Source organism: Trachypithecus francoisi, unplaced genomic scaffold, assembly GCF_009764315.1.
Source record: "Trachypithecus francoisi isolate TF-2019V2 unplaced genomic scaffold, Tfra_2.0 Lachesis_group17, whole genome shotgun sequence".
NCBI classification, from domain to species: Eukaryota; Metazoa; Chordata; class Mammalia; order Primates; family Cercopithecidae; genus Trachypithecus; species Trachypithecus francoisi.
Genome location: NW_022681462.1, coordinates 52,068,412 through 52,080,420, shown reverse-complemented (window position 1 = coordinate 52,080,420; position 12,009 = coordinate 52,068,412). Strand labels below are relative to the sequence as shown.

Sequence of the window (12,009 nt, the reverse complement as noted above, 5' to 3'; positions counted from 1 at the left end):
CTGTATGCTATAAAAGGAAGGAAAGGCCGGGGGCGGTGGCTCACGCCTGTAATCCCAGCACTTTGGGAGGCCTAGGCGGGCGGATCACAAGGTCAGGAGATTGAGACCATCCTGGCTAACACAGTGAAATCCCGTCTCTACTAAAAATACAAAAAAATTAGCCAGGCGTGGTGGCGGGCGACTGTGGTCCCAGCTACTTGGGAGGTTGAGGCAGGAGAATGGCGTGAAGCTGGGAGGCGGAGCTTGCAGGGAGCCGAAATCGCAGGATTGCACCACTGCACTCCAGCCTGGGCCACAGAGTGAGACTCCCTCTCAAAAAAAAAAAAAAAAAATGGAAGGAAAGACTCTGTTTCTCTCTATTACTCCTATGAATATGTATCAACTTTCCTTATTCTACTGGTAGGTATATATCACTATCATATGCTCACTTTCCCTTAGAGAGAGGCACTAGGTTTTTATTTAGAGGAGAAATAAGAGTCATAGTGTATAATGTTTAAAAATTAAAAGACTGAGTTTCTATTTTGCCTGTGGCTGTTTACTCAGAGACCAACAGTTTACTGAAGTCTTAAGGTAAGTACTTCCTCTGGCAAAGAGGAAAGATGCTGATTTCACTTATTTCACTGTCAGGGCATCTTCCCGGAATGGGGTGGAAAAAAAAAGCTGCATAAATAAATTAGGATTGTTGGGCAAACTGCAATTGTTTAGAAGGATAATAGGTATTTCTAAAACCTTAAAAAGCAAAATCAAATATGTTCCACAAAGTGATAGTATTTTCTAAGCTGATCTCCATATTTCCAATATTAAGTCCAGTCTAATTCCTTGTAAACCATGACTAGATAATTCTAGATAGAACTCCAATCTACAAGGAATCTCAATTTAATGTTAGATCAAATCTAAATCAAGATTTTAATGATACCACAAACAAACTCAAAATAACAAGGAAGCATCATGCTCCTGCTTGCAGCCCAATTCCTAATAAATCAGATGATACTTTTAGATGAAAAGGTCAAAATTATTATCAGAGAGCAGATACAGCCAGGTTGATCAAAAACTGATAGTTTCAGCTAGGCGCTGGTAGTTCATGCCTGTAATCCCAGCACTTTGGGAGGCCAAGATAGGAGGATTGCTTGAGGCCAGGAGTGCAAGACCAGCCTAGGCAACATAGAGACCTTGTCTCTACAAAAAAATTTAAAAATTAGTCAGGAGTGGCGGCACAAGCCTGTAGTCCCAGCTATACAGGAGGCTGAGGCAGGAAGATCACTTGAACCCAGGATTTTGAGGCTGCAGTGAGATATGAGTGTGCCACTGCACTCCAGCCTGGGTGATACATTGAGACTCTGTCTTTAAAAATATATATAAAGGAAACTTATAATCTGCTCTTAAGCTAAGATAACTGAAACATTCATTCACAGTCAGGAAATACAAATCCAGAAGTGCATTTTTCCCATTTATGCCTTTCTGAGAAACTGGATGAATGTCTCAAAATCGGCAAATGGAATGTGATCATTCAAACAGTAGTGTTACTAAGGCAGGAATACTGGTTGTCAACATAGATCATTGCTATCTTCATGAAAACCTAATTGTTTTAAGAGCATTGTGATACCTTATCAAAAACATTTCGGTATATGATGTAATATTCATCAGCAGGTCCTTCCTCATTACAGCCCAGTCTTTCAGTTTCTGTAATTATGTATCTTTGCATACTTTCCAAAAATTCCTTGTCACTTCTACAAATGATAGGTGGTAGAACTGCATGTTTTCTTATTTGATGAACTGACATATTTGACAATCTGCACACTTGCTCACTGAAGAAAAGTTAAATCTTGATCTGCTCTTGCAACAAAGCCAAAACTTTGATAAGCCTGAAAGAAAAAAAAAAGAGCAACAATTAATATAATAATTTTTAAAATTAAGTCACATATTGATCTGAAAAGATATTTTCTTCAGAAAAATATTTTCTATCTGTCGCTGTGATAAATACTTCAACCTATATATTAAAAGGTCTGTGCTACCAAGCATGGTGTCTCATGCCTGTAATCCCAGGTCTTGGGGAGGCCGAGGCAGGTGGATCACCTGACGTCGGGAGTTCAAGCCCAGCCTGACCAGAACGGAGAAACCCCGTCTCTATTGAAAATACAAAATTAGCCAGGTGTGGTGGCGCATGCCTGTAATCCTAGCTACTCAGGAAGCTGAGGCAGGAGGATCGCTTGAACCCGGGAGGCAGAGGTTGTGGCAAGATCGAGCCATTACACTCTAGCCTGGGCAACAAGAGAGAAACTCAGTCTCAAAACAAACAAACAAACAAACAAACAACAAAAAAAAAACTATGCTATTCCACTGCCATATGCTGCTGCTCTGGGACAGAAACACAGAAATACCAAACACCATTCAATGAAGAGCTCTTCTCTTCCTAACTGTGCACAACTCCTCTCACATGTATCATATAATTGATGGCTTCTTATGTATAAATCGCACTTTCTAATAGAAGGTTTGGTATTTTATATTTATTTGTGTCATGTGGGAAAACTAGTTTGTAAGCCTCTTCACACAAACAAGGTCAAATATTTTACGACCCCCACGCTTATCTGGCCTAGCTTCATCCAGCACAAAACAGCTATAAATAATGTATTTATTTTATAATAAACTTCATTATAATCATCTTTAATATTAAAGTACTAAGCAAAAAGAGGTCAGGACTTCTGCTAAAATCCATCCCTCAATTATGTCAAAAATAACAGTATTTTTCAGTGTACAGCTTTCAAGCAGCCACATAGAGCTTGCAGTGAGCCGAGATTGCGCCACTGCACTCCAGCCTGGGTGACAGAGCGAGACTCCATCTCAAAAACAAACAAACAAACAAACAAACAAACAAAAAACACGAGCTGCAGCAGTATGGCGGGGGCGAGCGCGCTGTGGGCCGGTCCAGCCCCGCCTCAGGGCACCTCCTACTCGCCGGGATTGAGTTCTCCACCGGCGTGGCCTGCTGTGCTCCGAGCGCCAGGGGTCGGCGCGGCAGCTCTGGACTTTGGGGACCGGATGGAGGAGCGGGGTGTCGGCCTCGCGGGACGGTCCCCCCCTCGGGCGGCGCTGGGGCGAGTGAGGGCGCGCGGAGGCTCGCGGGGACCACTACCGACCCCGGACCTGCTCAGCGGTCCCTGCTTACAGGCGCCGCCCCCAGGAGCCTCCGCAGGGGTCTAGGACGCCCGGGTGTTCAGAAGAGAAGCGGGATCAGGTTCACGCACACCCGCGATCGGATAGTAACTGTTTTTTTTTTTTTTTTTTTTTGAGACAGAGTCTCGCTCTGTCGCCCAGGCTGGAGTGCAGCGGCACGATCTCGGCTCACTGCAAGCTCCGCCTGCCGGGTTCACGCGATTCTCCCCCACTCAGCCTCTAGAGTAGCTAGGACTACAGGCGTCCGCCACCACGCCTGGCTAATTTTTGCATTTTTAGTAGAGACGGGGGTTTCACCATGTTGGCCAGGCTGGTCTTGAACTCCTGACCTCGTGACCACTCGCCTCGGCCTCCCAAAGTGCTGAGATTACAGGCAAGAGCCACCGCGCTTGGCTGATGGAAACTTTAAAGTCACTGGTAACCCACGCTTCCTGGAGTTGCATTTGGGGTCACCCAGCGGCGAAGCCCATACAACTTGATACGCCCTTACACACCAAGCTCAGTTCAGGCGAGGGGAGGTCACAACCAGGAGCCAGAGGCCAGCTGATAATGTACTTATTTCCATAGTCAAAGAAGGAGCTGGATGGCGTCTCATGCAGAGTGCCGCGCTCTGGGAGTGTTTGAGTGCGAACTCTATGCCTTGACAGCTCGCTACATCCAGTCGATAGTCCTTCTGGAGGAAAGCTATGTCATGAAGGATCCCTTCATCTCCGACAAGGTCAGATTCCTGGTCCTTGGCTGGCCCTGCAGTTTGTGCATCAGGTTGTGTGGCCAGTGTACTAGGAGTGATCCAGGAGTCTTAAGTCCCTGAGCATCTGCCACAGGGCGACATGCACACAGGGGAGCTGTATCAACAGCCAAGGGGGGATGAGATGGGCCAGGGCAGGAGGAGCCTCCGCAGTGCGGGTAGGGAGTGTCTGAGGCGCATTGAGGAGCTGGCGGTCCAGGAAAAGCTGAGAAAGGAAGACTGGAAAGGAGTGCACTTTTTTCTACTTCAAGAGATTCTGCCTCCCTTGTGTCCAGGAGAACATCGTGCTTTTCCTCAGAAAATTCAGCAAGACTTGGAGAAAAGGAAAGCTCCTGGGCCAGCCTGCGCCAGAGATGCTGCTAAGCTGGGAGTCCCCGTGCCCGGCCTTGTTTCTGGACCATAGGGAGCAGCACTGCAGCCCAGGGGAGCTGGAGTCCAGCTTGGAGCAGCCACAGGCCCAGGGAGCTGTGCCGAAAAAGTAGCCCAAAGGCAGATAGATGCCAGACCAGACACAGCAGGGAACTGGGGCAGGCGCACCCGCATGACCCTCAGGGCTGAGGCCTGAGTGCTGCTCAGATGTGACTGAGAGGGATGAACTCCTTCAGCGAGGCAGCTCCTAAGAGGCCACCTGCAGGTCCGTGTAGGGGAAGACGCCATGCTGTGTGGGGGCCATGGCGCACAGTAGGTGGCTGCAGTGGTCTCTCTGTAAGGAAAATCATTGACAGCAGCTGCCTTCTGGAGCCAGTCTGGAAGGTCTAGAGCAGGATAGAATTTTTACTTCCCATCCTTATGTGATGCTTGGAAAATGGTTTTAACCTTGATCATGTACTCTGTTTATAATTTAAAACCCGAAGAACCAGCTAATGTTTGGAAAAAGAATCTTCCACTGAAATACGTGGATACCTGACGTTCTCCCAGGGCACTCTGGACCCGGCAATGGTTGGGGTCTCCTGGGAAGCTGAGTGCTGGCTTACAGCCTCTCCAGTTCCCTCAGGCTCTGGCTTCAGCTCGGGCCCCTCCAATCTGTCTCTTCCAACCCCAAGTCAGTAATGCTGTGGGCTTCCTGCCCTCACCCCGCACCTCATGACCAACACGCTGCCTGCCTGCTTGCCCCCTGCCATCTCGAATTCAGTCCTGGGTGCCTTTGAAGCCTGACCCCACTGCCTGCCAGGGTTCCTGCAGCATCCCCTCCTCCAGGCTCCCCATCTCCCTGAAGCTTCCAGGTAGCAGTTGGTGTGGCACTGATCTGTGAGCTCTGGAATGTCTGCTTAGAGTTCTGAGGCAGGAACTGCTCTTTGGAAATACTCAAGGCCAACTGTCACGTGATGAAGGAATGAATAAAGAGTTTTTACTGAAGGGCGGTGGCTCAAGCCTGTAATCCCAGCTTGATTTTGGGAGGCCAAGGCAGGCGGATCACGAGGTCAGGAGATTGAGACCATCCTGGCTAACATGGTGAAACCCCGTCTCTACTAAAAATACAAAAAAGTTAGCCGGCCATGGTGGCGGGCGCCTGTAGTCCCAGCTACTTAGGAGGCTGAGGCAGGAGAGTGGCCTGAACCTAGGAGGGGGAGGTTGCAGTGACCGGAGATCGCACCATGGCACTCCAGCCATGAGTGAGACTCCATTTCAAAAAAAAAAAAAGTTTTTCCAAAAAAAAAAATCATTGTCTAACTGAAGTTGGATACAGAAGTTAGTTCCTAAGATTTAGTCACATTAAGTTCAAACAGAACTCTTGGCTTGCTTAATAATGACTGGCAAGGCAAAACATCGTAACTTTTTCCCTAATTACAGAAGCATACTCCTGGTATAAAATTTGGAAAATAAAAACCAAACAAAATTAATGAAATAAGTATGTATTTGGCCGGGCGCGGTGGCTCAAGCCTGTAATCCCAGCACTTTGGGAGGCCGAGACGGGCGGATCACGAGGTCAGGAGATCGAGACCATCCTGGCGAACACAGTGAAACCCCGTCTCTACTAAAAATACAAAAAACTAGCCGGGCGAGGTGGCGGGCGCCTGTAGTCCCAGCTTCTCGGGAGGCTGAGGCAGGAGAATGGCGTAAACCCGGGAGGCGGAGCTTGCAGTGAGCTGAGATCCGGCCACTGCACTCCAGCCTGGGCGACAGAGCGAGACTCCGTCTCAACAAAAAAAAAAAAAAAAAAAAAAAAAAAAAAAAAAAAAAAAAAAAAAAAAAGAAATAAGTATGTATTTAATATTTTGGAATATTTCCTTCCAAACATTATAAAACTTGAAATTAAACTCTATATTCAGTTGTGCATCACATTTTTTTCACTTAATATTAAAAGCACTTTTTCATGTTGTTAAATCGTTTTTTAAAACATGACTTCTAAAGCTTACACAGTATTTCATGGTATGATGCTCCATTAATTTATTCCCCCATTGTCAGATAGTTTCACTATTTTTGTTTTGATTTGAGACAGTCTTGCTCTGTTGCCCAGGCCGGAGTGCAGTGGCACGATCTCGGCTCACTGCAACCTTCACTTTCTGAATTCAAGTGATTCTCCTGCCTTAGCCTCCCGGGTACCTGAAACTAGAGGTGAAGGGCACCAAGTCTGGCTAATTTTCTATAATTTTAGTAGAGATGGGGTTTCACCATGTTGGCCAGGCTGGTCTCGAACTCCTGGCCTCAAGTGATCAGCCTGCTTTGGCCTCAGCAGTTTGAAACCAGTCTAACCAATATGGTGAAACCCCATCTCTACCAAAAATACAAAAATTAGCCAGGCGTGGTGGCACATGCCTGTAATCCCAGTTACTCAGGAGGCTGAGGCAGGAGAATCACTTGAACCCTAGAGGCGGAGGTTGCAGTGAGCCAAGACTGCGCCACTGCACTCCGGCCTGGGCAATAGAGGAAGACTCCGTCTCAAAAAATAAAAATATAAAAAAGTAAAAGATAAAAGTCAAAAGAGGAAGAAACGAGTGTTGTCATTAGGGAGGGGGTAGTGACATTTGGAAACCAGTGGCTTCCTATAGTATTACCCTTCGGATAAAATCCAAATTCCTTTACTTGGCCTATTAGTGCCCTTCAAGAACCAATTACTCTTGTTCTTTGACCAAATTTACTCTCTTCATGTCCCTGTCCTTTGCCCCATATCCCCATCCCCACTCCCATGAACTTCCTCTCTTACCTTAGGATCTTTCATAATTTTCTCCCCCTGCCTGCAGACCATCCTTCTACATTAGCCCCAACCCCCAAAACACATACATACTATCACTTTAATTCACTTGGCTTTTACTCTTTCTTCAGCTTCAGGAAAGCTGTCCTGGATTCCCTTAAAATTGGTCAGATGCCACTGTTATGTTCGCCCATAATACTGTGCACTTCCATCATGGTATTATTCTTCCACCACACTGCCTTACAGACTTCCTGTTTATATTCTGTCTCATCTGTTAGGCTATAAGCCTGACAAGATCAGGAAACAAAATGTTCTCATTCCCCATTATCCCTCCTCCACCATATGCATGCAAGTGCATAATATAGTTTCTAGCAGAGCAGTACTCAAACATGTTTGCTGAATAATCAATAATCACTGAACAATAATCTAGTCTGTTTATAAGACATTGGACTTGTGGTGCTCTCAAACCAGAACACAGCTAAAGTGATTGCTCCTTAGCATCTACAAAATGCCATTGAGTTACATAAACCAACCAAGATTACCATTCGTTCCTTCATTGATATGAGACGTTTAGGGATATGTTGACAAGTCACAAGGGTTCCTAGTCAAGTGTTCCAGGTCTAGTAAATGAGCCACTGCTACAAAGCAGAAAAGGCAGTGCGACAGAGGTGAGCACAATGGGCTACAGAAGGCCAGAGGGGCATCTCATCAGCCTGTCGAAGGGGGCAAGGAAACATTAGGGAAAACATCTAGGAAAACAAAATCTAGGGCAATGCTTAAGTTGTGCTGCATTTATTTACTCAATATTTGGGGGGCACCTATTGTTTGTCTGCCATTATTCTAGACAATGGAGACACAGAATTGAACAAAACAAAGTCCCTAATCCTATAGAGGTTACATTCATGTAGAGACAGACAACACACAAGAAAAAAAAAAGGCCAGGCACGGCAGGTCATGCCTGTAATCCCAGCACATTGGAAAGCCGAGGCAGGTGGATCACTTGAGGTTAGGAGTTTGAGATCAGCCTGGCCAACATGGCAAAACCCAGTCTCTATTAAAAAATACAAAAATTAGCTGGGCACAGTGGCTCACACCTGTAATCCCAGCAACTTAGGTGGCTGAGGTATGAGAATCGTTTGAACCAGGGAGGCAGAGGTTGCAGTGGGCTGAAATTACACCACTGTAACACAGCCTGGGCGACAGAGGGAGACTCCGTCTCAAAAAAAAAAAAAAGAAAAAGAAAAAAATTATATATAGATAGATAGATAGATAGAAATATAGTATGCAGATGGGGGTTAAGTTGTATGAAGAAAAATAAAACAAGGTATGGGGCATAGAGAGTAACGGAGGATGCTATTTTCTATAAGGGCAGTAAGTCATGATAGACAAAAGACCTCACTGATAAGGTGACATTTCAGAAATCTGAAAACAGCAGGTCATGTAGATTCCTGGGAGATGAGTGGTTGAGGTAAAGACAGTAGCCAGTCCAAAGGCCTCACGGTGGGACAGAACATTTGAGGAACAGCAAGAGGGCCCGTGGGGCTAGAAGAGAATGAGAAAGGGAGAGAAGAGATGAGGTCAGAGAGGTAATTGCCGGATTATGTAGGATGTAGGGTCTTGAGGGCAGAACTACTATCAGCCCAGGGGGTACCTTTGTGCGGTTTAGAAAAAGAGGTCTCTTTCTCTGGGCAGACTTGGCAAGGGCAGCAACACTGGACTGTGGCCTCTACTTGTTCCAGCGCTGGAGCAACAGCCTCAGTTGTAAGAATTTAGGCTTTCCTCTGAGTGAGATGAGAAGCCTTTAGAGGCCTGTGTGCAGAAGAGTGACAGCTGACTTAACATGTTAAAGAATTGTTCTTGGCCGGGCATGGTGGCTCATTCCTGTAATCCCAGCACTTTGGGAGGCCGAGGCGGGCAGATCACCTAAGTTCAGGAGTTTGAGACCAGCCTGACCAACATGGAGAAACCCTGTCTCTACTAAAAATACACCATTAGCTGGGCATGGTGGTGCATGCCTGTAATCCCAGTTACTGGGGAGGCTGAGGCAGGAGAATCACTTGAACCTGGGAATCGGAGGTTGCGGTGACCCAAGATTGTGCCATTGCACTCCAGCCTGGGCAGCAAGAGTGAAACTCCATTTCAAAAAAAAAAAAAAGAAAGAAAAATTTTGTTTTTGTTGTTCTGTGGAAAACAGATTAGAGGACGCAAGGGTCAAAGCTGGAAATACTGTTAGGAGGCTATTGCAATCAATAATCAAGGCAAAAGATGATGGTAGCTTGAATCAGGGTGGTAACAATGGAGGTAGTGGGAAGTGTTCTGCATATACTTTGAAAATAAAGCCAGGATCAGCCAAGGTAGATAAGATGTGGGATATTAAAAGAGCAGTCAAGGATGACCATAAAGTTTTTGACCTTAGTGACTGGAGAAATGGGAATTGCTATATATAAAGATGGGAAGAGCAATTTCATGAAATTAACCGTTTGGGGCCTGTCCATTAGAGATGTTGAGTACATAGCTAGACATGTGAATATGAAGTTGAGGTAAGTGGTCTGAGTGACAGATAAGTTTATGAGTCATTTGCATATGATGATACTTTAAAAGTTACTAAACAAAATGAGATAACCAAGAAAATGCAGACAAAGCAGAGGTCCAAGGACTGGGTCTTGGGGATACTCCATGGTTAGAGGTCTGGCAGATCAAGAGGAAGCAGCAAATGAGCCTGGAAAAGAGCCTCCAGGGTGGCAGAAAAACTGAAAGAGGTGAAGTCAGGTAAAGAAAGGGTTTCAAAAAGAGATGGAATGAGCAACTGTGTCAAATACTGCTGACAGATCAAATAAGATGAAATGACCATTGAATTTAGCAACATGGAGGTCATTAGTGACTATTACAAGAGCTAGCCCATCAGAATGGTGGGGACAAAAGCCTGACAGGAGTGGGTTCAGACAACAGAAGGGAAAGATTAGAGACAATGTGTACAAGCAACTCTGGGAAATTTTGTTGTAGAGACTAGTTGGCAGACTATGGGATGAAAAATGTTCCAGGAGGCAGGGCGTGGTGGCTCACGCCTGCAATCCCAGCACTTTGGGAGGCCGAGGTGGGTGAATCATTTGAGGTCAGGAGTTCGAGACCAGCCTGGCCAACATGGTGAAACCCCATCTCTACTAAAAATACAAAAATTAGCTGGGTATGGTGGTGGGTGCCTGTAATCCCGGCTACTCGGGAGGCTGAGGCAGGAGAATTGCTTGAACCTGGGAGGCAGAGTTTGCAGTGAGCTGAGACCACGCCACTGCACTCCAGCCTGGGCGACAGAGCGAAATTCCACCACACACACACACACACACACCACACACACACACACACACACACACACACACATGCGCGCACAAAAAAAAAAAAAAAAAAAAAAAAAAAGGAAAAACGTTCCAGGAAGAAGAAACGATCGGAATCTTCAGAAATGCCAAAACACGGGAGAGCATAAGTCAGGAAATTAAATTAGCTTCATTTACTAAAATGTAGAGTAATGGGTTTAGCAGATTGGGTTGTAAGGAAGGCAGAGCCTGCGTGTCATTCTAAGAGATTTGAATTGTATCCTGAAGGTGAGGTATTTTAAGTAGAATAATAACACACATTTACCTTTCAGAATGAATATTTTGGAGGCAATAGTGAAGGTGGGTTAGAAAGGAGGAAAGACTGGAGAGAGATAAAGAGTTACATACGGAACCCCTACAAGAGAAAATGAAGGTCTAAATTTGGGGATGGGGTCGCAGGCGGTAGAGGATGAAGAAATAAATACAGAAGACATTAAGAAGGTTCCTTAGAAAGGACTCTGTGGTTTGTGGAGTGGAGAAAGGACGGGGGGAACTTGCTTCTAATTGGCCTCCTTGCCGGAAGAGCACCCGATACATAGCCCCAAAACTTCCTCTCAGATCCAAGACTCCCAAAGCCCAAATGTGGAAATGCTACAGCTAAATAACCATTCTGCAGGTTTCTTTTCCGTACGGCTTCACTTTAAAATTTGAAAACTCCTGAGATTTTTCAACATATTAAAGCGTGTCACACTAAGGAGTGACACATAATACTCAGACTCTTCCTAGACTGGGAGAGACTTGGCGATTGAAAGCAGGGAGGGGCTACAGGCGAGAAAGGGCTGAACTCCCGCTTCCGAAGATTTCACCTATTTTTCAGTTTGCCTGGAGCAGGCCATGCAGATTCCCTTCCTTTAGAGGCCCAGGGAGCGGCTGGTAGATCGCTGATTCTCTGCCCCTCACCGCTTCTGCAAATGGGCGAAGGACACCTTTCGTGCCCCGCACTCTTCGCCCGCCCCTTAACCTTTCTTCCTAGTCACTTCCGGCCCGTTTCCACGCTCCGGAAACCATTATTCCGCTTCATCCTCCCTCCGGTCCTCACCTGAGTCCCTTTCTCCAAACACCGACTTCAGTGCTTAGAGACAGTAACTAGGGAATCTGGGAGGCGGAATTGCATCTTGGGACAAGTAGTCCAAGGTAGAACAAAGCAGTGGAGAACTACAATTCCCAGAATACACTTCCATTTCCTACCTCTTCCCCAATGAGGCTCCCCTCGACCCACCTCCTTTTAAAGATTCTCTTAGCCACGTTGACTGCACGGGAAAAACCTTTTTAAAACATTTTTTACGTTTCTTAAACCTACCATTTCGAAAGCATTCCGAAGTCTAAAGTGAGAAATAAGCCCAGGTTAGGGAGAGGAGAAACGAGTTTCACGTCCTGGTCTAGCACCGGGTTGGATTGTCGCTGGGACGGCAGTCAGGCATTTGGTGTGGTCGCCTAAGAGGTGGGTCTTTCGGCTGGGGCACCGGGAAACCCCGTGGGCCTGCGCCGCGTTCTTCCTTTTCGATCCGCTATCTACGGTGAGTGTCTGCTCTTTGGCTGCTCTGGGGCCAGCGTCCTATGCCGCTTTCTGTTGTGATCTCTGACCTAAC

General features: G+C 46.2%; 1 protein-coding gene across 4 annotated transcripts in view; it reads right to left on the bottom strand.

The window, feature by feature from the left end:
• Positions 1-11,934, bottom strand: part of CLHC1 (clathrin heavy chain linker domain containing 1) — a 68,368-nt gene extending 56,434 nt beyond the window's left edge. For 2 of the 4 annotated variants that reach the window (XM_033175686.1, XM_033175688.1), the window contains exons 1-2: positions 11,460-11,934; positions 1,604-1,862 (exon numbers count right to left, since the gene is read on the bottom strand). In XM_033175686.1, coding sequence (XP_033031577.1) covers positions 1,604-1,780 — 177 coding nt within the window. In that variant the 5' untranslated portion in view covers positions 1,781-1,862; positions 11,460-11,934. Of the gene's footprint in view, positions 1-1,603; positions 1,863-11,226 lie in introns of all 4 variants that reach the window. The other 2 variants (XM_033175685.1, XM_033175687.1) reach the window with 2 other exon arrangements.
• Between the last annotated feature and the right edge of the window lie 75 nt (positions 11,935-12,009).